Below are 25,948 nucleotides of genomic sequence, written 5' to 3' on the forward strand. Positions count from 1 at the left end.
CAGTCATCCATATCAGTTGGTTCTATCATTGTTCAATGATGGACTCTTCTTCTCATGGAGATGAGCTTTGATGAAACACCAATCATCCCTATCGGTTGGTTCCGTCATTGTTCAATGACGGACTCTTCTTCTCATGGAGATGAGCTTTGATGAAAGACCAGTCATCCCTATCGGTTGGTTCCGTCATTGTTCAATGATGGACTCTTCTTCTCATGGAGATGAGCTTTGATGAAAGACCAGTCATCCCTATCGGTTGGTTCCATCATTGTTCAATGATGGACTCTTCTTCTCATGATGAGCTTTGATGAAAAACCAGTCATCCATATCAGTTGGTTCTATCATTGTTCAATGACGGACTCTTCTTCTCATGGAGATGAGCTTTGATGAAAGACCAGTCATCCCTATCGGTTGGTTCCATCATTGTTCAGTGACAGACTCTTCTTGTCAGGGTTGTGTTTGGCTTTTCCCACAGGTGGGATTCTACCGGTTCTGTCCACCTCTGTAGAACCGGTAGCTCTGAAGAGCAGCAGACGTAGAACCGGTTCTATGTCTGCTGATGTTTTTGCCCACCCGGGCTCTTACCTGACCTTTATTTCTTGATTTGTTTTTTCAACATCAGCTGCCTTGCGAGGCACAGCTGCAGTTTAAAAAGCAGGAAAAAAGGGCTTTTTGAAAGGCTGCTTCTCTGCACGCAGCAGGCTGATGACGATTTACAGGTGTGTGCCGGCAGCATGCAGGGAAGCACATCGTAAATCACCAAACCGCGTAAATGACCGAACTGGTAGTTAACCCTGTTGGATCCCACCCCTGGCTTTTCCCCATGATTCTCTGGGGTCTTCCTGGGTTGACATCCTAATAGGTGAGCTCCTGGAAGAAGCCTCTTTTCTCTAGACCCCTCTTGGACCCCTTGCAAATCGATGGTTTGCCCAACTCTTGTGATGGTCCAAAGGGAGCAAGAACCAAGCTCCAAAGGTGGAGCCTAATCTAGATGTTTCCCCACTTTAATAAAAGAGAGAAAAATGTATTTCCTTCCGTTCATGCTACCTATACAAACAGGGGAACCATCCTTGATCACAATAGGCAATGTTCTTGGAGAACATCTTGTTCTGCAGTTCTTCCTTCTCACCGTTTCCTAAAACTGATGAGCCATTTTTTATCTCTGTACCTCACATCTTTCTAACCACCCTTCCCTTTGGTTCTAGTATTTTGGGGAGGGGGAAAACAGTTTCTCTCCGTCTAATTTATCCCCTTTTCCTCCCTTAGGAGGCACATCCTGATCATGAAGACATTTTGAAAGCCATAGGATCCTTCAGGTCTCTTGTGGTAGGTTTCTGAGCAGCTGTTGAATAGCCCTCAAGGGGGCGCTGTTGTCCAAAGCAAGGTTCCAAATGTGATTTATTTTTATTTTTTAATTTGGAGAAAGTGGTTTTATTTTATTTCCTGTTGTTTTCCTTGTAAGGCCTAAGGTACAACAATCCGCAATTTTTTTTTCTCCTCAGAAAAGGGGCAACATTTTTGGATGGGAGAGGAAGAGCTGAGGCCAAGGAAGGAGGGAGGGACAAAAACATTTGTGAAAGCAGGATTAAGAAGTGAGGAAGCTGTAGCTCTTGACTTGAAAGCATCTGGGATCGGATGATCTGAAATGGAAATTATAGCAGAGATCTGAAATAAGATTCGAATGCATATCCAGGTAGTCCTTGACCACCGTTGGAACCAGCATTTTCGTTTGTAAGCAAGGCGCTTGTTAACTGAGTCCAGCCCAATTGAATTACCATTTTGCCATAGTTGTTAATAACAACTATGCTATTCAACAAATCCGGCATCTTCCATTGACTTTGCTTGTTGGAAGCATTGTAAGAAGATTGCAAATGGCAATGATTTGACCCCTGGACTGTCACAAATACCTACACTATTTGCCAAGCATCCAAATTTTGATCAGGTGGACCTTGGGGATTTTTGTGGTGGTCGTACATGTGAGGAGCAGTGGGTTGTAAGTACCATATACAGATTGATGCATGTAGAGGCAAATATTTCTCTCTCTGGGCACAATGAGAATAGATCTGCTGAATGAAACTCCACATTGGCAACAGGACGGGCATCCGGCCACTAAACACTCAGCTCCATTCAGTTTCCCAGACTCCGCCCCACAAGGGATTACGGGGTCATTAAAAGAAGATGATGATTCATCGCCTTATATGCCACAACACAGCAGTCCTTTCTCCAGTTGGTCTTATCTGTGATCCTCCTTGTAACCCAGTCCCAGTGCCAAGAGATGAGAAAGAGGAAGCAACTGGAACTGCAGATCCTTTCAGAAACCATCCAAGGTTGGGAAGGAGAAGACATCCGGTCCATGGGCAGCGTCCTTTATATGTCCCAAGCCATGGTCCAATATGGAGGGAATGAGGTGAGAACAGGGTGAACCACGATGGTTTTTTTCCCCTCGGTATTCCATTGTCCTCTTCTTGGTTCAACCAATGTGGGGCCTTACAGAAGCTCTATCTGAAGAGGTTCCCAGTCATGGCTATCACACACATTGTGATGCAACGAGCATCATGTTCTGATCAAGGCTTCCTAGACCGTAATTACGCACACGCTTATTTTACAAACAAGTCTTATTTTATTGCAACACTGGGAATTATGTTCATTTCCAGCCAGTAAAACAGTCCCTCAAAATAAGCACCCACCTTTCTTTCCTGTGAAGAGCTGCCAATAACAGAAGTATCAAATGAACTAGAAAAAAAAAAAAACTAACCGAAGTACAAAGAGCTTCGAGAATGAATCTGAACCGAACAAACGACTTTGCTTCCTGCAAAGGTTTCTTCACCTTTGCCTGTCCTTTATCCCTTATGGGAGGGGCAGCCTTACTCCCGACTGGCCCCTTTTGTCTTAGCTGCTCTCACCTTCTAGCAGCTCTGTGCACACGCGCACTAGGACCAGGCTCCCCTTGTTCCTCTGCCTTGCTGCTGCCACACTCCAGAGGCTCCAGAGGCAGCACCCCACTCCCAGATGGTCCCGGCCCCATCTCTGCATCGGATGCAGGACCCCCCCCCCCATCTGAATCCTCTCCAGACTCCCTGGCTGGTCCCCGTTCTTCCCCACCGTCCGATTCCACCACCGTCTCCCCAGGCTTCCAGCGCACCACAACACATCAAGCTATGGGGAGGGATTGCAGAAACGCTGCTTTCCACAATGGTTCATTCATGGTGCCTCTCTCTTCCTCGGTCCCAGGAGAAAGAAGAAAGATACCTCATGCTGTTTCCAGGCGTTCTGCTGGTGCTCTCAGCCAGTCCTTGTATGAGTGGATTCGTGTACAAGGTGAGTGGGTTGCACGTAGAAACAGCAAGAATTAAGGTGGTGGGTTTGGGGTGGTGGGGTTTTTTTTGGAGAAGCAGAGATGATTCTCCCCCCAACCATGAAAATATCCCCACCTGAAATCAAGAAAAGGAGACTTTTTCCATTGCAATTTCTAGTCCGGGGTATGGGGCAGGTTGAAGCTACAAGTCATGATTTGATTTGATTTTTAATAGGCTGATTGGTCTGTCGTTTTCACATTGATCAAGATTGCTCTGAATAATTTTCATATCGTATTTTTTTCCCCCCCTTCCTTCTGGGGGAAACAGGGGAGACTGTCTTTAATAGGAATGCTGGTGGCCAAATCAGATCTGGAAGGAAACGATCATGCTTTTGAGATCTCAGGTCAGTGCTCTTAGGTTCTTCTTCTTGTATCATACCTGTCGTTGGACGCTGGCGATCATCTTCTTAGATTCACTTTTTTTTAATATATTTATTTTTTTATATAAAAAAAATCAGTTCGATTTCAATAATGCATCGATTAGGTACATATTTCAAATTACTTATATTCTTCTTATTCATCTTAACAACATAACAATAATCACATTCCCATATATATAATATAAGTGTAATCTAATATATCTATTGTATTAATTCCTCTTTATATGTACGTCTAATCCCTTTTAGTTTATTCTGTTTTCTATCCATTGGTAAAACAAATCCCATATGATGTAATATTCAGATTCTTCTTTTTCTTTAATTTCTAGTGTCAGTCTATTCATTTCTGCACATTCAAATATTTTTTCAATTATTTTTCCCCTCTTCTTAGATTAACTTTATCAATTATGATCAGGGTATCATCCTAAATTGGGTACAAACCAGTACTTATGAAACTAAGATTAGAAACTGATGAGTATCCAGAGAAGCTATTAATAATCATGTTATTTATACTTAATAAAAGTTATTTTGTCCCCTATAAAAGGGTCAGGGGTGGGATTCAAATTTTTAACAACTGGTTCTGTGGGCGTGGCTTAGGTGGTGGGCATGGCTTGGTGGTCATGTGACTGGGTGGAGATGGTTTGGTGGTCATGTTATTGGCTGGGCATGGCCAACTCAACATCACTCACATCGAGGCACCATCTCCTCGCCTGGCCTTTCTTGACTGTGGGGATGCTGCAACAGTCATAAGTGTGAAAAATGGTCATAAGTTACTTTTTTCAGTGCCATTGTAACTTTGGTGACTCCACACAAGCGAAGTACCAGCAAAGGAGGGGAAAAGTTCCAGAGAAGTTCTTGAGACAGGAAGTCTAGTCCTGCCAAGAATGTAATAAGGGTTAATGGAGAGGCAGTTTCTGTAAGCAACACCAGAATGTTTCCTTCCTGCCTTCCTTACAGGATTAGCCCAGTAATTTCTTCTAACAACCGGTTCTCCAAACTGCTTAGAACATTAACAACCAGTTCTAGCGAATAGGTGTGAACTGGTAGAATCCCACCCCTGGGTGGGGTGGGCAGGGCCAGCCACGAGTAGGATTGGGGGGTTCTCCAAACTGCACAGAATCTCCTGAACCCCTGCGAACCCCCAGCAGCCCAGCCCTGACCTCATTCCAGGAAGCCCACCCGTATCTGCGTTAGTTCCATTTTGTCCTTCTTTGTGCCCCACGTTCTGAGCCAGTCTTCGATCGAGTGACGGTTTGGGTTTGTCTTGGTCTCGCAGGGAGCATGGGAGACCGGCTCACGGTTCACTGCAGTAGCAGCCAAGATTTGCACGAGTGGCTTGACCACCTCCAACGGCTGACCAGAGGAACCACTTTCAGCGGTACCCTCTCGAAAACCCAGTCTTGGGGCTCCCATTCGGTGAGTAGCTCCCCAACTAAATCAAGGAATTGATTCCAAGGAAAGGTGGAAACTTCTTTCTTGCAGGCCATGCCCAAATCTACCTTGATCCTAATCTTAGGGGACCATAGAAGAAGAAGAACAATGTCCCGTTTCCCTTTTTTTCCCCCTTTCTTTCAAGGGGGCCCAACCAGTGGTGGGGTTCGAATTTTTTTTACTACCGGTTCTGTGCGTGTGGCATGTCTTGGTGGGCATGGCAAGGGAAGGTTACTGTAAAATCCCCATTCCCCACCGCACTAACCTGCTTTCCAGCTCCGTTCTCCTGTGCAGGGCAACCAAAGAAGAGCCAGCCAATCAGCTGGGACTCAATGGGAGGCAGGGAATAGATGGGGGCGGGGCCAGTCAGAGGTGGTATTGGCTGGTTCTTCGAACTACTCAGAGTTTCCTCTACCGGTTCTCCAGAACTGATCAGAACCAGATGAATACCACTTCTGGACCCAACCATCTCTCTAGGGTTAGGGCCACACAATTCACTCCTTTTCCAGCTGGAACGCTCCCAGGTCCTCCTCCTCCTCCCATTCCAAACCATCATTTGAGAGGGGGAAAAATTAGAATGTTTTGCTGTCATTTTGCTGTGGTTTGATCCAAAGGTGATGGGAGGCCAGCAGTGGGTTTCCAATGGCTACCTGAAAACCACACGCTGAATGTTCCCCACCTGTTCTAAGGGACGAGGTCCTTGTTGGGGAGCTTTGAGGTGATCAGATAGGTTGAAAGCAAGGACTCAGTAAACTGTTCTTTTTTTAAAACAAAAATAAATCAGACTTTTAGCTCTACTGGACAATGCCGTGGCCCACTGGAACCACCCCAGATCCTCAAACCGTGGACCTTGAGTTGCCTTCGCCCAGCACCTCCTCTCAAGCCATCAGTGGCCCTCAGCTATAAAGAGGTAATGTTGTGTGACCTTTGCATGAGTGTCTTTCTTGGGTTTCCTCATGGCAATTTGATGTCATGGTCCTTAATTCTGTGACGACACATTCTAGGTTGAGCAGCAGGAAACGGAGTCATGGAGAGCCACAAATTCCCACACAGTTGGGTGGAATTTAGGAAGTTGGATTTAGAATACAATGGAATGGAATGGAATGGAATAGAATAGAATAGAATAGAACAGAACAGAACAGAACAGAACAGAACAGAATAGAATAGAATAGAATAGAATAGAATAGAATAACAGAGTTGGAAGGGACTTTGGAGGTCTTCTAGTCTTCTAGGAAACCCTACACCACCTCAGACAAATGATTATCCAATCTCTTCTTCAAAACTTCCAGTGTTGGAGCATCCACAGCTTCTGGAGGCAAGTTGTTCCACTGATTGATTGTTCTAACTATCAGGGAATTTCTCCTTAGTTCCAGGTCGCTTCTCTCCTTGTTCAGTTTCCACCCATCGCTTTTTGTCCTGCCCTCATTTGCTTTGGAGAATAGCTTGACTGCCTCTTCTTTGGGGCAGCCCCTGAGATATTGGAAGACTCTGCTATCATGTCCCCCCTGGTCCTTCTTTTCATCAGAGTAGACACATCCAGCTCCTGCAACTGTTCCTCCTATGTTTTAGCCTCCACTTAGCTTGCAAGCTTTGGTGTTCCCTGCCAGAAGAAACCTAGTTCATTCCATCATTGTGATCTTTCTCTCCTTCCAACCAAACACCTACTCATTTAGAAATAAATTCGGCAGATTGGTTGGCAAATGAATTGTCCTGTTTAATTGAAAGACTTAAGAATTAATTCTGGATTGAATTAGGAATTAACAGAATTAATTCTGCTGAGTTTGGAGAATTTATTTCCTCGTGTTTTATTTTCTGGGGGAAAAAGAAGTCAGAAGTTAAATAAAGATTCGTTTCTGTTCCAGAGTTGTAGGGGAGAAAGATTTTTCAAACACGCTGCTAATCCCCAACTCCATCCAAGCTTCCTTTTTCAGTCCTTCAACGCTGCAATTTTGCTCATTTGAACCTCCAGTTTCCAATCTTTCATCACCATCTTTTGACCTGTTTTTTTTTCCCCTTAAATCCCACAGAAATTGGAACCCCTATCAGTAAAATTGCTTTTAAAATTTGTGCTCCGGGAAGCTAGATTTATTACGGAGCCAGCCCATTCTTCTCTTCTTCCATTGAATTGTCATCAATCCCTGCCTTGTCAAAACATAACACTATGCAAATGTTAGGCCCACAGGAAACGGGGGTGAGCCGTTACTTGCATCAGTGAGGAAACTTGTATCGCACACACCCCGAACTCCGTAATTTTAAACAAAACCACCCATTTTATTTTTATGTTTTGCTTTTGTGACTCATTTTTCTGCACAAATCAAATCAAGATGAGATTTACTTCTCTGGTATCACAGGTTTGGCCTCTTCTTTTCACCTGATGCTTATCATAGGAAGGGTAAATACCTTGATTCCACCACCCCTACTGGCATTTCTCTTACTCAACTCAAACTCTTTTAGTTCTGGTCCTCCGTGGATTTCTGAAGGTGATCTTCTCCAGAAGGTCGTCTCCGAAGGAAGTCAACGCGAAGAAGAACGTTGGAACTCAATCTCTGAAAGTCGCTTCAATGTTAGGTTAGGCAGGATTGTTATAAGAGATGAGAACTTCCCAGAAATATCCTGAAGTACAGTTTACAAATCTGACATTTTGGGGGGAGGATCCCAGACTCACTGCTCCCCACAAAGACCCACGTGGGTAAGAGGCAGATTCTGATCATCAAGGTGACAAAAGTTGAATTAGTTATCTTACCTTTCCTCTTCTCCTGTTACGATGAGGAAGCAGGAAGAAGGGGTTCTTCGAATAGGAGACCCCCATCCTTGGGGTGAGATTCCATCGGTATAACAACCGGTTTGGTGATAATGCGCGAGTGCGCCAAACACACACTCCATGCACGCGCTCCACATTTAGAAAAGCTCTAATACTTACCTTCTACAGCAGTCCCAATGTGATGACCCAAAGGGGCGTGGCACAAAGGCAACACAGTCAGATAATCAGTAGGAGTCCCTTTATTAGCTCCAACTTTGCCCTCAATGTCCTGGTTACCTTCTAAGCTGGAGAAAAACTCTCCCAGGAACAGCCTTTGGCTGCAGAGAATCAAGTCCAAAACGTGGTCAACAAAAACTATAAGTCCAATCAAGGCAAAATGAGGTAATTAGTCTGGCGGGGCAAGAGAAGGAATTCCAGATATGAAGGAATGGCAGTAATTCAACACGGTTGGGAAGACGCCAGCAACGCAGATAAGCAAAGTCAATATAAGATAAACTCACGTTTGTTCCCAGTAGCTGCTGCACTCAGCATACATCTCTTTTAAACTGTCTTCCCAGCTGCAGCTACTGAAGGGAATCAGGGCCCTTTCCTCCCCCGTAAGTCATGCAACCCCCGTTCCTCCCTGCGTGCCCTAGGATGAAGAGAGGGTGGGCCTGGGTCTTCCTCCGAACTCCTTCTCCCTTGTTCTACCTCTCCCCTGCTCTGCCCAGATGGACTTTGCCCTTCCCCTGTTTCCTCCACAGCCAATGGAGCCACACTCCCGCTCCCTGTCAGCTGTTTGTCTTCCTCCTCTGATTCAGACTCCGACGGGGCAGGACACCCAGTGAATAAAACAGCTGAAGCACGCCAGACCACTCTGCTGTGTGAATCAGCTGTGCTCTAAACAAACCAGTTCTCTGCCAGCTGATCTTTGGCGCAAGGAGTTCACCTGAACCGGTCCGAACCGATAGAATCCCATCCCTGCCCCAACCCACTGCCTCGCACAGAACAATACCGGCACTCTTCAACTTACAATAGCTCGCTTAGTGACCGTTCCAAGCTAAGGTACAACGACACTGAAAAAAAAGTGATGTGACTGTTACCACATCCCCATGGTCACGCGGTCAAAAATTCAGATGCTCGGCAACTGGTTCCGATTTTATGACAGTTGCCGTATCCCAGGGCCATGCAATTCCTCTTTTGCAACCATCTGACCAGCAAAGTCGATGGAGGAAACCAGATGCACTTAAACAACTGGGTTACTAATTGAACAACTGCAGCGATCTGCTTAACCCCTGTAGCAAAAACGGTCATAAAACAGGGCAAAACTCACTTAACAACAGAAATTTTGGGCTCAATTGTGGTCGTAAGTTGAGGACTACCTGTATAGTTACAAGATTCGTTTTTGGGTTCAAAAGCTAGAGGAGACTAAACCCTAAGTAGCCTGTGATTTATTTTGATTGGGAACATCGTAAGTTTGAAAGTGGATTCTTTATGGCGGTAGTTTGATGGCCATGTGCATCTTTTCATGCTTGTCTTTTCTTTCTTTCATGCTCCTTCCCAGCGGATGTCCTACATCTTAAAGGTAAGGCGAGAAACCTCTCCACGACCTGTTCTCTTGCAGCGTACCAAGGGTTTTAATGCACAAGCAGGGTTTTTCCCCCAGTGACAAGTTTCTGTGCAGGGTTTGAGGTCATATTTTCCCAAAGCTCATCTCATGGCTGTTTGTTTGTGCAATCTGGTTGCCTGCACATTTCCTCAGTAGTGAAACAGAGATGTGCTTTAAGGCAGCCTCTGACTCAGGGTTTATTTATTTGTGCAACGATAGCACTGAAGCTGGAACAATTCACCATGGCTTATAGTGGGTGGGGTGGGGTGTAGGCATTCTATAAAGGTATTTAGGGAGGGTTTGCAGGAGGTAGGAGCAAGCCATTGGAGAAGAGATCACGAAGTCTAGAAGCGGAAGGAAGTTCGAGAAACTCAAAACAAGCCCCCTTGATACATATTTTTTTAAACCCTAAAATGGGACAGAGAAAAACCGGGACAGGCTTTGAAGATTTCTGAAATTTCACCCGTATTAACAGATACAGAGGGTTGAATGAATAGATACAGAGGGTTTCCTAGAGTTCTTACAACGTCTCTTTCTTGATCTGATCTTTGAAGTCTGTCCCAGTTTCTCTCTTTGTCCTGTTTTATACTAAAACAACATCAAGACTCAGTTACTTGGAATTTCTTTCTCAATTGTCTTTCTATCTCTGGAATGTGTACAGTAAGATCTCTGTTGTGGCCTTCAGCCACTGGCCCTTACAGCAGCCGAATTGGAGGAGGAGGAGGAGGAGGAGGAGGAGGAGGAGGAGGAGGAGGAGGAGGAGGAGGAGGAGGAGGAGGAGGAGGAGGAGGAGGCGTGGAAATCAGGGTCAGCATGAAGACAACCTGAGAATTCCGAGAGGGAAGAGGGATGAGCTGGCAGAGAGAGAGAGAGAGAGAGAGATACAGAGGCAGAGCCATCCATCAGCCCTTAGATGGGGAATGAAAAGCCCCTGGATCTGGAGGCGGCTGATGAGGAAGAGGAGGAACAGTTGGGTCCAGTGCCTGATGTGTGGATGTGCAGAAAGCAGAGGAGAGGAGAGCAGTGGAAATCTATGGGCTGGTCCTTGGGATGGAAGAGCCTCCGCTGCTAGCGAAGCCCCACCCTAGCTATAGGGATAAAAGGCAAGATGAATAGATGTGGCAGATAACTATTCATGTCCCTGCCATACAGACTTGTTAGCCTGCGTTGAGAGAGAAACTTTATGCCAGCTGCTGGCGTTCCTAATAAAGGAATCATTGATTTAAATTAGAGGGTTTGTCGTGTTTGGGGAGCTGGGTCAGAACACTCTCCTCTAAATCTCTCCTCAATGGCTCTAAATCCTTTCACAGATATTTCCTTGCTAGAACTTCCATGCTGGACTTCAAGGCATGGCATTTATGGGACGGTCAATTGTCCATTGCCTCACATGAAAAAGGTGCAACATCGCTATTGTTGGTAGATGGGCCAATGGCTCAGAAGAAGAAGGACATTGAGAGTTGTGGGCCAACACAATTTATGGCTACCAGATTAGCCCAAACGTTGTCTTTGTGTCATGTGCTCAAACAGGCCACCTATCAATACAATTGCTCGACCCTCGGGTATTTACTCTGCAAACTCACAAATATTTGAGTCCAGTCCTTGGTTAATCAACGGAAACTTAGATGCATCATGAGTGGAGATTATTTTTTTCCACCCAGGATATAATCCTAATCGATTGTTCTATCTTGACAGGATGCCAGTAAGAGCCCAAAGACGATGAAAAAGTTCCTGCCCAAAAGAAAAACAGAGAGGAAGGCATCGGATGAGGAGTTTGTTATTAGAAAAAGTACGTTGGCTGCGTCATTGCTGTCTAGGATAGATTTTCTGGAGTATGCTATAAGGTAGAACACTCTGATCTTTATTCATTGGTTAAAAATGACGTTCTCTTTCCATACTGTTTTATGAAGTTGCACATCTTTACTATAGGAGGAGAGGCAAGATTGTCTCCCAGGAAAGGCATCCTTGAAGAGTTTAGTTCAATTTCCAAATTGAGAGAATTAATATGTCCACTGCCAGGATTCCGGCGATCACCCTAATTAAATCATAAGCCACGAGCCAAGCTTCAAAAAACTTCAAAAGATTTGTTAGGAGTGACATGCCGGCATGACCTTGGAAATAGGCATAGGAATGTTTTACAAGTTGACTTCCAGTTTATCTTCTATTAGTCTGGCCCCATGTCTAGTGCTGGATCCAGTTTAAGGTTGTCCAAATTGCAATGGAAGAGGTCCGTAAATGGGCAAGGAGAAAGGCTAGGAGATGGTCTTCAAGGAGATGTTGAGGGAACTCTTGAGCTGAAGAGGATATTTTGAAGCCCACCCCTGACTTCAACTCCACATTGCCTGAGGGATTCTGGGAATGGAAGTCCACAAGTGTGAAGGTTGCCTAGTTTGGGGACCCTTGCTCTAGAGCAGGGATGGCTAACCTTTTCGGCACCAAGTGCCCAAAGCCCGCGTGCATGCATCCCCAAAATGCAACTTGTGCATGCACCGCACCCTGCACCCACACATGCATGAGTGACCTCCCCTCCATGTGCACCCCATCCCGCGCATTCATGGCAGAGACCCAAAGACCAGCTGACCAGCGGGAGGACTCTGCGTGCCACCTCTGACATGCGTGCCGTAGGTGCGTGCCATCACGGCTCTAGAGTCGATCCAGAGCCTGTCGCCAACATGCCTTTGCTTTTCAGGTACAGTTGCCTTAGAGGAAGACGCTCAGATCCTCAAGGTGATTGAGGCGTACTGCGCAGGGGCGAGTCTACAGCAGAACGTCGCTTCAGGTAAGCGGTTGGAAGCCCAACCAGGTTTCTCATGGGTTGTTTTTTTTTCTCGCTGTGTCTTGGATCAAACGCTAATTAATTCCCCCCCCCCAAAAAAAATTAACATCCCAGGGGGAAAAAAAGAGGTTTTTCGTAGTTGGAATATAAATCCACCTCCCATGTGATCATTTCTAATTCTGGTAGTCCTCGATTTACAACAGTTCATTTAGGGACTGTTTGTACCGCCCTCGAAAAAAGGGACTTATGACCCCTGTTTCACACTTATGACGCTTGCAAAAGCCCTGCGGTCGCCTGACCAAAATTCAGACGCTTGGCAACCGACTCGTACTTACGACACTTCCCGGGAGCCAACCGATTCTCCTTTTGTGACCAAGTCTAACGGGGAAGACGGATCCCTTAAGCGATGCCTGTCGCTCCTTTCATGACCGCAAGAGATTCGCTTAGCAAATGTGGCGAGACGAGAGCCGTTAAAAACGGGCCAAAATGTGCTGAGCAAATGTTTCCCTTGGCAACCTCCACGTTGGGCTCCGACGGCAGCCATAAGTCGAGGACCGGCTGGTTTTTTTTTTTGCTTTCAAAAAGGAATAGATGCATCTAGCCCAACGCGGAGGAGTCGAACCTTTGAAATAAAGCTGACTTGGGAGATAGCGAGATGAAGGTGAAGGAAACGGCGAGAAGTTGCAACGAGATGCTGTTGACTTTGGTTTCTTCTGGCCCTCCCAGCCTCCCGAGATGCTAATCTCCCAAGACACTTGTCGCTTCTGGGGATTTTATCGTTCAATCTGCTGCGCATTTCAGAAAAGAAACGAAGCTACCTGGTGGTTTTCTATATATATAATCTATGTATCTTTCTTCTTTTTTTTTCTCGCTTCTTCTGAAGCCATGAATGGAAACACGTCTCGTGTCGGTGGCACTGAGGTGGCACTAGCAATAATTCAGTGCGTCTTGGGGACAGGGTGGTGGTGGCTGCTCTCCTGCTCTCTGTGGCAGCCCCTCAAATATTGGAAGACTGCTATCCTGTCTCCCCTGATCCTTTTGTTCCTTAAAATCAGATGAAAGTCAGATTAACAGAGTTGGAAGGGATCTTGTAGGTCATCTAGTCGGGCTTAGCTTCAGCCTGGGGGAGTTTAACAGCTTAACAGAGTTGGAAGGGGCCTTGTAGGTCATCAACGCGCCCACCCAAGCAGGAGACCTCCACCATTTCTGACCAGTCTCTTCTTGAAAGCCTCCAGGGATGAAGCTCCTACAACTTCTGAAGGCAACATTGGTTGATTGTTCTCACGGTCAGAAAATTTCTCCTTTATTTCTAGGTTGAATCTCTCCCTGGTCAGTTTCCATCCGTTATACCTTGTCTGGCCTTTGGGTGCCTTGGAAAATAACTTGATCCCTTCCTCCTCTCTGTGGCAGCCCCTCAAATATTGGAAGACTGCTATCCTGTCTCCCCTGATCCTTTTGTTCCTTAAAATCAGATTAAAGTCAGATTAACAGAGTTGGAAGGGATCTTGTAGGTCATCTAGTCCAACCCCCTGCCCTCAAATATTGGAAGGCTGCTCTCCTGTCTCCCCTGGTCCTTCTCTTCCCTAGACTAGCCAGGCCCAGTTCCTGCAACTGTTCACTGTATGTTTTAGCCTCTGGTGTCCTCATCATCCTGGTTGCTCTTCTGTGCACTCTTTCTAACGTTTCAACCTCTTTTTTATAATGTGGTGACCAAAACTGGATTGAGTATTCTAGAGTTGTAGATTATCTGTGACATTTAATTTTAATTTTAATTTTTAACTTAGCTCTATCCCGGTTTTTATTATTTTTACAATAACTCAAGGCCAGGAACGTATTCTACGTGCTTTCCTCCACCTGTTTCCCCCACAAGAACAGTCCTATGAAGTGGATTTGGGCTGAGGGAGAAGAGCTAAGCCAAAGTCATTCAGCTGTCCTAAGGCAGGACTAGAATTCACCGTCTCCTGGTGATTGGCTCAAAGTCACCCAACTGTCTTTGGGGCTTAAGGTGGGGCTAGAATTCACCGTCTCCTGGTAATTGGCCCAAGGTCAGTCAGCCCTCTATGAGGCCTTAAGGTGAGACTTATGGAGTTCTAGAACTCCCGAAGTCACCTAGTTGGTTCTCATGCTAAGGCAGGATTAGAACTCATCATCTCCTGGTGAATGGCCCAAAGTCACCCAGCCATCTTTTGTGCCTAAGGTGGGACTAGAACTCACCGTCTCCTGGTTATTGGCCCAAGGTCAGTCAGCCCTCTATGATGCCTGAGGTGGGACTAGAACTCCCAAAGTCACCCAGTCGGCTTTCATGCTATTGCAGGACTAGAACTCACAGTCTCCTGGTTATTGGCCCAAAGATATTCAACAGTCTTTTGTGCCTAAAGTGGGACTAGAACTCACCACCTCCTGGAGGTGATTGACCCCCAAGTCACCCAACCATCTTTTGTGCCAAATGTGGGACTAGAACTCCCCATCTTCTGTTGATTGGCCCAGAGTCACCCAGCCACCTTTCATACTACAACGAGACTAGAACTCACCATCTCCCAATCTGGTACCTTCACCACTCAACCAAAGTGGCCTCAACCTCATGGAGGCAAAATTGCACCCCAACCTCTGGGCGCCCCAAATGAAACCCTTCCCTGAATTATCCTCTCTCGTCCTCAGGGTCCCGCAAAGATTCAGTCCCCCAGGTCCTACTTCCGGAAGAGGAGAAACTAATCATCGAGGAAGTGCGGAGTAACGGGCAGACTGTGGCTGAGGAGAAGTGAGTGAGACCACGAGCCGAACCGATGGAAAAAGCTGCAGCAAAACCCCACGGGGGAACTTCTCCCATCTCCATTTCTTTGAGGGCTTCCTTCCCTTGTGTTGAGTCTTCTGCTGATGACCCAACCACGAACCCCAACGTTTCGATTCTTAGGAAGAAGCCTTCTATGGCCGAGGTGACCCATCTCAACGTCTTGTCAAGAGACGCAACGGGAGCCCATGTAGGCAAGATGGTGTCATCCTCGTAGGCAGGGGTGGGATTCAAACATCCCAACCACCGGTTCTCTGCCCAGTTGCTGGGTGGGCGTGGCCTACCAGAACTTCCAGGAGGGCCATTTTTCGCCTTCCACAGAGTCCGGAGGCTTCCCTTGGGCCTCTGGGAGGGAGAAAACGGCCTCCCCCAGGCTCCTGAGGCCCTCCGGAAGCTGGAAACAGGCCAATTTCCAGACATCCAGAACTCCTAGAAGGGCCATTTTTCCCCCTCCCAGAGCCTCCGTGTGGACTCTGCACTTACCTGCATCCAAAATGAGCCACGTGGAGACTCCTGGGAGGGGAGGGGCAGGGTGGGCGGGGCCACCTGGTCAATTCAACTACCGGCTTGGTGAACCAGTTGTAAATGTAACATCCGGTTCAACCGAACCAGCCCAAACGGGACACATCCATAGCCAAGAGTCATCAATCATACTCTCCAGTAATTTTCTTGTGCGCCGACAGCTTTGGGCTGCCAAGGCGATTATCTGAGGCATTTAAGGAATGCACTGCTTTTCCCCCACTCCCTTTCTGCTGGCAACTAAAAAGACCAAGGGAGTATTTTTTTAGTTGACAGCGATAAGTCAAGGACCACCTGTAGTTTAATGGAAAAGCTGTAAAATGAAACATAAACCTAATATGAAAATCATTAAAAGAATAAATCACCACAATATGAAGCTCTAAAAATGAAAAAAGCAAAAAATGAAGGAAATATTTTGTGTCTCAGGCTGATGGATATTATTATTATTATTATTATTATTATTATTATTATTATTATTATTATTACTATTATTATTATCATTATTATTATTGCCTTTTTCTGCTGTTTCCTAGGAGTCTTGTGGATACCGTCTACGCGCTAAAAGACGAAGTCAAAGAACTGAAGCAGGTAATCCAGAATAATTGCATCAGGCTGGGCAGCCTTTATAAACAGTTTTGCAAAAAAAAAAAAAAAGATTGCTGATTTCAACTGGGGGCTCCATAATCCTACCGACTTCCCGGTGGGTTTTGTTATTGTTTTTTTGGAAAGAAGATTGGTTTTAGAATAACTCAATTGTCACTTTGAATGTAGACGAATCGGCATACATTAAAATGAAATTTCGTTGTGTCCAAATAGGGCAAAACACCCCTAACAACTCAGTGGTGGTATTCTACCAGTTCGGCCCAGTTTGGACAAACCGGTAGTAAAAAATGCTAATGTTCTGCCAAACTGGTAGTAAAAAAAAACAGCTACTCGTTCGGCCGAACCAATATTTCTTTCCTTTTTCCTCCTGACGATCAGCTGTTCCAACGATCAGCTGTGTCGTGATCCCCCTCGCTGAGGCTTCCCTGAGACCCAGGAGGCAGAAAGGGGCGCAGTGGGGGGGCCACAAAAAAAGAAGAAGCCACGCCCACCCAGTCACATGGCCACGCCCACAGAACCAGTAGTAAAAATATTTGCGTCCCACCCCTGTAACAACTTCCTTGCTTCGCCATGGAAATTTGGAGTCGTTAGGTCAGGACTGCCTGTACCCCAAATACAGCTTGCTGAAGGAAAACCGTTTTAATAATGTGCAAACACGGCTGTCCCTTTGTTCCTCTCTTCCCCTCTGCAGGAGAACAAACGAATGAAGCAATGTCTGGAAGAAGAGCTGAAATCCAGGAAAGATTTGGAAAAATTGGTCCGAAGGTTACTGAAGCAAACGGACGACAGTATTCGAGAAGAGACCGGCCGCCGTTCCTCGATGCTAGCTTGAACCCCGCAAACCCCACTCAGGAAAGTTTTCAGCCGCCTCTTGTACTCCCTCGCTCCTTCGGCAGGGAATCACGCCTCTTTTGCTTCTTCGTCGCACAAAAGAAAAGATAAAAACAAATAGCCCAGCTGTTGTTTTTTTTTAATTTTTATTCCTCCTTCCCCTCGTTTTGCATGCTGCTCACGGCCGGCGAAGATTTGCTCCAAAATGGACATCACAAAAGTCGCAAAAAACTTTTCCAGGACTTCTGATATCGTTCCCCCTCGTCCCATGTGTCTCATCCCAAGAATATATTGCTCCTGAGAAGGGATGGGTCACCACTCAGCGTGAAGCAGATTCCTGAATGCAAAACCCAGTTGAGAGGAAACGCAGGGAAGAAACAACCCCCCAAAAAAAAAACCTGCCCGTACCTCCTTCTGTTCTTGTTTTGCTTTTAAAGTTTGTGTGTGTGTTTTTGTTTTTTTTAATTTATTGAGTGGGAGGGAAAAGCAAACTCGGTTTCCCGAATTGCAACCGAGGGAGAAGCCAAATGATCATTTGCACTTCTATTATTATCATTTTTTCCCCCCCAGGGAATCAGGAAAACGAGCGTGAGATTCGTCGTCCTCTCCTCGAGACGGCGAGAATCCTCCTCTGCGGCCTTTCTGGAGAGGATATTAATGCAAAGGATCTCAGATTTTCGGAGAACGGATCCCTCTGGATTCCCCGCTTTCAGTTCCTTGCGCATTAGCCACGGATCCCTCAGGAAGTGGGTTGAAACGAAGAGACAGCAGCCAATGGCAGGTTCACCTCTTCCCATTGGTATTGTCTCTCCGGTTTGAGCTGGGGAAGAGTTGGACTAGAAAGATCTCCGAGGTCCTTTCCATCTCTGTGATTCTGGTTTTAGCAGTAACCAGGGCGGCCTGATTGCAGGTCTGTCCTCGCCTTACAACAGTTCCATTTTGTGACCCTTCAAAGTTACAAAAGGATGGGGGGGGGGGAAAAGTGACTTACGAACATTTTTCAAGTTGCCAAGCGCCTCAAATTTTTTTTGATCGCCTGGCCATGGGGGATGTTGCAACTGCCGCACGGGCGAGGAATGGTTGTACGTTAATCGTTTTTCAATGCTGTTGTAGCTTTGCATGGCCACTAAACGAAGAGTCGTAAGTCGAGTTACCTGTGCTCTGAGATTGGAGAGGAGCTGCCTTGGGCTTTCTCTACCGGCAGAGTTATTTTTTGATAGCCGCCCTGTAGCAAGAGTGAGACTGACTCCGAAAAAGTCCGGTGGGAGATAGTCTTTGCATTCCAGCTGTTGGCGGCTGGAGGGGAAAGTTGCAATTGCGTTTTGACAGGCAAAAGCTCTTTGGCTGCAGCAGGGGAATGCATCTGGAGACAGTCAGGAAGGGCCGAGACAATCAGATCGCAGGGGAAAGCTGAGAAAAATGAAGAGGCAAAAAGCACACAAACTGAGCGAGGGACGCATTCTTGGGTTGGAAGCGTGTCGCAAAGAAACAGAATGGCGATGTGACCCCCTAGAAGATCTCCCTCAAGTCTGCATGTAAGCAATGGACTTTTCCCTCTTCAACCCAAAAAAGAATGAACTTCTGCAAGGTAGGCACTTCAAAAGGAATTCTTTATGGAAAGGAAATGATTCCAATACTAGTCAAAGCAGAATCTGCTTCCAGGCATACAGGAACAGATAAAGGGAGTTAGTACCCTTCCCCTTATTTAGATGTGGATTTTGTCAAACAAAGAACCAGTATGTTAATTCCCCCCTCCCCTTTTCTGGGAACGTATTTTAGAAGAGTTTCCCAGGGAGTATCTTCCAGAGCTGGAATTTTTATGGTCCCTTCTCCTCTTGCTATCTCTCCAAGAGGTGACAAGTTTCTGGCTCCAGTCCTCCAGTTGTATATCGTGTGTGAGTTATACAGATTCAATATAAGATTTAATATATTCAGGTTACATCAAAAAGGATGACTTATACCAACTTCCCCCCCACCCTTCTTCCATTGAAGAATGGCAGATACACGGATCTGACGCTGCAGCTCCTCAGTGTCCTTCTTGGTGAATGATCTACTGGGAATTGGGTGGGTTTTTTTCCCCCGGCCACAGAAGGTCTACAGTTTTCCCTTTTTGACCCACCTGGCCAGAAATTAGAATCAGACAGAATAGAGGAGGAGGAGGAGGAGGAGGAGGAGGAGGAGGAGGAGGAGGAGGAGGAGGAGGAGGAGGAGGAGGAGGAGGAGGAGGAGGAAGAAGAAGAAGAAGAAGAAGAAGAAGAAGAAGAAGAAAGAAGAAGAAGAAGAAGAAGAAGAAGAAGAAGAAGAAGAAGAAGAAGAAGAAGAAGAAGAAGAAGAAGAAGAAGAAGAAGAAGAAGAAGAAGAAGAAGAAGAAGAAGAAGAAGAAGAAGAAGAAGAAGAAGAAAAAAATGAACCTACCTTGTAGGCCTTCTTTTTTTAAAAAAAGAAAAAGTGTGATAGGTTTCCAAGTTCAGCTGTTATCTTATAAAGGAGCTTCTTGAAAGGGTTCAAACCATCTAGACCAGGGATGTCCAACCTTGTCGACTTTAAGACCTGTGGACTTCCAACTCCCAGCTATTCTGACTGGGGAATTCTGGGAGTTGAAGTCCACAGGTCTTACAATGGTCAAAGTTGGACCGCTTCTCTAGTTGGGGGAGCGATGGAGTTGAAGGTTGTTTTGGTGGTGCTAGCCACACAGCACCGAGCATTGCCAACTTCTGAGAACATACCTGGAGGCACCTCTCCTCAAACCTTCCTAAATTCAGCAGTGGGGAGGAAGAACACCTGCCTGAGCTGAATGCCGAGATGATCTTCAGAGGCCCCCCGCATGATCTTGGGTGTCTTCACTTGTTTCTGTGCTTCCTTACTACTCCCAGCCAGGTGCTTCCCAAAACTTGGATCCATAGGTGTCCTAAGCAATTCCAAAACTGTATTTGGAGCATGTCGGGGGTGAGTTGAAATCAATATCCACAAATCCACCTCTCTTCAAGTTTGAGGTGGCCCCTCAGGAACGAGCAGCAACTTCAACATAGGAAGAAGAATATTATGCTGATCTGTTCTTGGCAATCAAGGAAACCATGAAATCTCTGGGCACAAGAGATTATATAATACATAATCTTGATTTCTCAAGGATTGCTAATTTTTTCAGAAAACTACAACACAAACCTTTGGACTTCCTTGCTAAGCATAAATTCCATCTCTGCTTGGTCAGCCAAGGAAATTACTGTGTCCAAGCCTCCAAAATTTAGGAAATACTGGCCTGTTTCCACTATATGCATCAGGTGTTATAATATGTTTGTGTGTGTTGTTGTTCTAAGGAAAATTAAGGCTGCAAAAATTCCACATTTTTCAGAGAAATCCAAGGAACTCAGAGAGAGTTTCCACAAAATGCATAGGATTGTGATGTTTAAAAAAAAGGAAGGATATACAATTGTACTAAAGGAATAGAAGCCATTTGAACCTGATTGGATAATATGCATATATATATATATATATATATATAAATACATATAAATATATATTTACAGTTTTATGTAAATAGGTTTCTGTTAAGACTTTATCTTATTTGTTCCTTTCGTTGCTTTTCGATTTTTCTCTTGTTCTGTTTTTATTTCCGGCCCACCACAACTGATGCAATCAAACCCCTTGTTTTCTAAAAAATATTTTTATTTTGAGAAATTTTTAAAATTTTGGTTTTCAAGGAAATAAAAGAGGATTTTTAAAAGAAAACAGGCTGTGCCTTTACAAGCGTACGTGTCATCTTTCATGATATTAGGTCTGTCTGGTTATTTCTCCTCGGAGTGGTTTAGTTTTGGCTAAAAACGAAAGGAGGTCGTTGCAAAAATCTCCCTTAAAAAAAACAACAACCCGGAAGTTTAAGCAGAAAACATCAGCAAAAGAAAATGTTTTGGTTCAACCATTTTGGCAGGCTGTTTAAGAACAGGATGAGATGGAATTGTTTTGTCTTTTCATCATGCACACAACCACTTCCGTCGACTCTGCTAAACCAACATATTTATAATTCATTAGAGCTGGTTGCCTAAAGCAGGGGTCTCCAACCTTGGCAACTTTAAGACTTGTGGACTTCAACTCCAAGAACAGAGTTGAAGTCCACAAGTCTTAAAGTTGCCAAGGTTGGAGATCCCTGGCCCAAACTATAGGAGCCTATTTAACACAAGACTAAGGAGTTGTCATCTTTGATCCTACAAAACATCACTTCGAGCTGTGAGTTTGGGAACCATCTGAGCCAAGATTTCATCATCTCATGGCTACTTCAGCAAGAAGTTCATCTTAGGGAACCTAATTTTTTTTCCTTGGGTCCAAAATACGAAAAGAGGTTGCAGGAATTGGGTATGTCTAGTTTAATGAAAAGAAGGACTAGGGGGGGGTGACATGATAGCAGTGTTCCAATAGCTAAGGCAAGAGTCTTCAAACTTGGCAAGTTTAAGACTTGTGGACTTCAAACTCCCAGACTTCCTGAGCTAACATAACTGGAGGAAGAATTCTGGGAGTTGAAGCTCACAAGTCTTAAACTTGCCAAGTTTGAAGCCCCTCTTCTAAGAGGTCACCAGAGAGGGGAGAGTATTCTCCAAAGCAGCAGAAGGCAGGACAAGAAGCAATGGGTGGAAACTCATCAAGGAGAAAAGCAACCTGGAATTAAGGAGAAACTTCCAGACAGCGAGGACAATTAATCAGTGGAACAACTTGACTCCAGAAGTTATGGGTGCTCCATCACTGGAGGTTTTTAAGAAGAGATTGGACAGCTCCTTGTTTGGAATGGTATTAAGTTCTCTTGCCTGAGCAGGGGTTGGGCTAGAAGACCTCCAAAGTCCCTTCCAACTGTGTTAAACAGTCTTGTATAAAATATACTCATATATAATCATAGGAGGGTTTACACGTTATGCAAAGCTGGCCATGTTGACTAGACATGTTTGCAGTTGGCATCTCAGCACCTTTGAAGAACATCAGATTGGGGAGCGTTGGTTGATCTTGAGGAACAAGCAGTTAGGGTCTTTCTTAGTCCACTTTGGAGGTAACTGTGACCTGGGGTGGGCTTCCAGGATGCAGCAGATGCTTCCCCACTGAGATATGGGTCCATCAGTGAGTTCTACTAGCAAAGCACGCATGAGAACGAGAGGCGCCCAGATTTCTCCTTCAGCAACAGTCCTGGAAGCCACGTGAGATGCTGTCTTGAAACCGGCAGCGCTCAGCCTTCCAACATGGAACAAACTATTGCTCTCATATTCAGGGCCGCCTATATTTGATAACCTTCAGATTTGAACAATTCACCCCCCGCCCCCCGCTTAATAAATTAAATAAAATACGTCTATAAAAGAAATAGAACCAGAGAGTTCATAAATATGGTTGGAGGACAGGAGAAGGGATGGCGGGACCCAGAATGAAGCATCTTTTTCTAGGAGAGTTGAATAAGGCCAAAGTAGGTGTACCCATAGTTGAAATCTACTCTGGAGATGTCCGTTACGTTGACAAAGATGGTGTGGCCCGACTGGAGCTCCACAGCCCTGCTCAGGTGGATGGACTGCAAATCACACAGGTCCACTGCAGTGTTGTAAGTCCCAACACCCTTCATTAGCAGTTGATGTGTCTCCAACGGCAGGTCAAGATAGACGTGGACCTTGAATATGAGTGGGGCAGGCAACTGTGGCTTGCTGCAAAAGGTGACTTGGGCATAGATGTAATACCGTCCACCTTTGCTAATTGTGATTTTTCCATCCCGGTTGGAGAACACGTCATCCTTTGGGGCATAGGTCGTATTCTTCCAGTGTAGAACTGTAGGGAGGAAGGTGATAGGTTTCATTTATTCCATGTCAGCTCAATAAGGTAAAACCAGATTAAGAAACCAATGGCCTAGAAGTCCACTTTTATTTTTGGGTAAGGGACAACTACATGCTGGCTTGGGAATTCTGGGAGTTGAAGTCCATACATCGTAAAGTTGTCCAGTTTGAAAAGCTTTTGGGGGTTGAGGGTTCCTTCAATCGACCGGGGGAGGGGGGGCAGCCTGTCAACCCTGAAGCTGACCTGGCTGTGGCTGCTTTCTTTTCTGTAGCTTTTTCTACAGGGATTTTCCTTCACGTAGCTTCAGGCTTGACACAGCCTGGAGCTGAGGGTGAGGGGTGTAGTGATAGCTGGGGTTCTGCAGATAGAGACCCTGGGAAAATCCCCCAAAAAGTCTGCAGGAAAATCCCCCATCCCGTTTTCCTACCAATCAATTGTTCTTTATTTGGGATCACAGGATCCTCTCTCTCTCTCTCTCTCTCTCTCTCTCTCTCTGTCCCCCCCCCCCATGAGACCTCAAAAGCAGGTTAGTGAAGGAATGTGGCTGCCTTGGAGGGGGTGGGGGTGTGAGGGACTTTCTGTGTGTGTGTGTGTGTGTGTGTGTGTGTGTGTGAGAGAGAGAGAGAGAGAGAGAGAGAGAGAGAGAGAGAGAGAGAGAGAGAACATCATTGCTAGCCCTCTGAGGTTAGATTGGATCTCTTCTCTCTCTCTCTCTCTCTCTCTCTCTCTCTCTCTCTCTCTCTCTCTCTCTCCCATCAATGTCAGCAAGCCACCGTCAATCAAAATTCATATTAGTGGTCCACATTATGATTTAAAATTATGAGTTTGGTGGTCCCCGAGGTCCCAAAAGTTGGTGACTCCTGCTTGTCTGAGCTATTTTTCAAGTTAATCTCTCTTGGCCTGGGCTCAACCCCGTCTTATCTGACTCTTGCCTTGAAAGCAAATCTTTCTCTAATTCCACAAGACCAGAAAATAATGCCGGTTCTCACCTTTGCTCTGGCTGCTCTTGCCTGCCAGGTGAATGCTTGCACCTCGCTTTGGATTACCTAAAATAAAAAAAATAAAAAAACAGCAGTCATTGAAAGTTTCTGCCTTTTGATCAAAATTTGATAGCCAGATATAATGCTACCTGACTCTTTAATTCACAATTTAGGAAAAAGCTTCCCCCTTTTAATAAAATTTGTGAGCCAGACAAGGTGCTATCCAACTCTTAATTTTCAATTTATTGGCTAGAATAAGGTTCCTCGCTCCGTGAACCCTTCATTGACTGGAGGATGGTCAGGAAAGGGAAAAAGCACTAGAAAAACCCAGAAAGAAGGCCTGAAAAAGTCAGAAATATGGCACAGAACGATCCAAATGAACTAATTTCCAAGTGAGGATTGTACAGCTAGGGAGTTGCCAGCATTTGTGGAAAACTTTCTCCACTGTTTTAGGGCCAAGATGCCTCCAGTAATGTAATTGCATTCATAACCAATTTTCTGGTGCTAGTATTATGACTTCATAGCCTCTTAAAAACCAATTTTTGGCAATGGTGTTAATGTGCCTTGAACCAACTGTGTGTGTGTGAGAGAGAAGTGGGGGGAGAGAGAGGGGGAGAGAGAGAGAAGAGAGAGAGGGGAGAGAGGGGAGAAAGAGAAAGAGGGAGAGAGAGAAGAAGAGAGAAAGAGAGAAGAGAGAGAGAGAGGAGGAGAGAGAAGAGGAAGAGGGAGGGAGGGAGAAAGAAAGAAGGGAGGGAGGAGGGAGAGAGAGAGGGAGGGAGGGAGAGACAGAAAGAGGGAGGGAGAGAGAGGGAGGGAGGGAGAAGAGAGAGAGGGGGAGAAGAAGAGAGAAGGGAGGGGGGGAGGGAGGGGAGAAAGAGAGGGGAGGGAGAGAGAGAGGGAGGGAGGGGAGGGAGACAGAAAGAGGGAGGGAGAGAGAGAAAGGGAGGGAGAGAGAAAGAAAGAGAGGAGGAGAGGGAGGGAGAGGAAAGAAAGAGAGAAAGGGGGAGGGAGGAGAGAGGGAGGAGAGAGAAAGAGAGAGGGGAGGGAGAGAGAAAGAGAGGGAGGGAGGAGAGGAGAGGAGAGAGAAAGAGGGGAGGAGGGAGAGAGGAGGAGAGGGAGGGAGAGAGAGGGAAATAAAGCTTTTTCAACTTACCTGTTTGCATAGCTGGCACAATTTGATCTGGAACCTGTAGAAGAAAAAGAAACTATTTATACGATTTATAGAGGGTTAAAAACATACACATTTAAAAAACAACAACAACCCCACAATATTTATTGAGAAGTTTCCCCAGGTCATCCAATCTCTCCTAAACCTCAAAGCCTGAATTTGGCTTTACCATCAGAAGGTCAGAAAAGGGGAAAGGAAGGAGCCCACAGGGTAAGATTTTACATAGCTCAACCAACGAACTGGACTTTTTATTTCATTTGACCGACTGTGCCGCACTGAATGGGGCGACTCCGTATATTTCTCTGCTGCTTCAATGATGCTGCATTTAGGAATTGCGAGCAGGGATCAAGGCAGAACAGCCCTGGTTGAAATCACAAAAGTCCCTCTTTTTCTTTTTCTTTTTTTTTCTTTTCTCTTTTTTGCATTTTGGAGACCCCCCAGTACCCCAGACAGAGGGAGCAATTGCTCTCAGTTCCATATGAAATAAAATTATAACGTAATCCGAAATTTAAAAAAAAAAACACGTCTTGACCTGGAACAGAGGAGGTGAGTTAATCCATCCTCTTTTCCTGCCTGGGTCTTTGGGGCCACGACCTTTCATTTTTTAAAAAAAAGATTATCTGGGACAGCTCCTGCGGCTTAATCGGTTATTATTCTTAAATGACTTTGGGTTTTGCAAGATGAAACTGCTGGGACAGGAAAACCTGTATAACTTGCAGTCTCAGAATGAACCCCTGAGCGTGAATAGAAATAGGGTGTGAAAATAGGGTGTGAAAATGCAAATGCTGCTTCCAAGAAGCCACTTTCTTTGCCTCTAAAAGTGCTTTTGTTTTGTCTGTCTGTTTGTTTGTTTTTCCCCTCTTCTCTTTTAATGTAAGCATCAACTTTTCCCCCTTACTTCCTCCCCAGATCTGTCTTACACAACCAGCTTTTTCCAAAATGACACATTTCTAGATGTCCCATTTTTTCCAATGGTTAACAGAA

General features: G+C 45.4%; 2 protein-coding genes across 4 annotated transcripts in view; one reads left to right on the forward strand and one right to left on the reverse strand.

The window, feature by feature from the left end:
- The window catches only part of ARHGEF6 (Rac/Cdc42 guanine nucleotide exchange factor 6), a 43,022-nt gene extending 22,273 nt beyond the window's left edge, over nucleotides 1-20,749 (forward strand). For 2 of the 3 annotated variants that reach the window (XM_026685304.2, XM_026685305.2), the window contains 12 exons: nucleotides 1,264-1,323; nucleotides 2,258-2,404; nucleotides 3,229-3,315; nucleotides 3,621-3,696; nucleotides 5,006-5,145; nucleotides 5,945-6,070; nucleotides 9,465-9,485; nucleotides 11,202-11,295; nucleotides 12,196-12,285; nucleotides 14,941-15,040; nucleotides 16,123-16,177; nucleotides 16,884-20,749. In XM_026685304.2, coding sequence (XP_026541089.2) covers nucleotides 1,264-1,323; nucleotides 2,258-2,404; nucleotides 3,229-3,315; nucleotides 3,621-3,696; nucleotides 5,006-5,145; nucleotides 5,945-6,070; nucleotides 9,465-9,485; nucleotides 11,202-11,295; nucleotides 12,196-12,285; nucleotides 14,941-15,040; nucleotides 16,123-16,177; nucleotides 16,884-17,024 — 1,137 coding nt within the window. In that variant the 3' untranslated portion in view covers nucleotides 17,025-20,749. The remainder of the gene's footprint in view (nucleotides 1-1,263; nucleotides 1,324-2,257; nucleotides 2,405-3,228; nucleotides 3,316-3,620; nucleotides 3,697-5,005; nucleotides 5,146-5,944; nucleotides 6,071-9,464; nucleotides 9,486-11,201; nucleotides 11,296-12,195; nucleotides 12,286-14,940; nucleotides 15,041-16,122; nucleotides 16,178-16,883) is intronic. The other variant, XR_015750673.1, reaches the window with a different exon arrangement.
- Nucleotides 20,750-22,258: 1,509 nt separating this feature from the next.
- The window catches only part of CD40LG (CD40 ligand), a 10,962-nt gene continuing 7,272 nt past the window's right edge, over nucleotides 22,259-25,948 (reverse strand). Inside the window, exons 3-5 of the mRNA XM_087971928.1 lie at nucleotides 24,950-24,983; nucleotides 23,806-23,862; nucleotides 22,259-22,810 (exon numbers count right to left, since the gene is read on the reverse strand). Of these exons, the coding sequence (XP_087828054.1) occupies nucleotides 22,434-22,810; nucleotides 23,806-23,862; nucleotides 24,950-24,983 (468 nt within the window). The 3' untranslated portion in view covers nucleotides 22,259-22,433. The remainder of the gene's footprint in view (nucleotides 22,811-23,805; nucleotides 23,863-24,949; nucleotides 24,984-25,948) is intronic.

This window comes from Notechis scutatus, chromosome 10 (assembly GCF_049901735.1).
Source record: "Notechis scutatus isolate UNSWTSFEM ecotype Mainland chromosome 10, rNotScu1.2, whole genome shotgun sequence".
Classification (NCBI taxonomy): Eukaryota; Metazoa; Chordata; class Lepidosauria; order Squamata; family Elapidae; genus Notechis; species Notechis scutatus.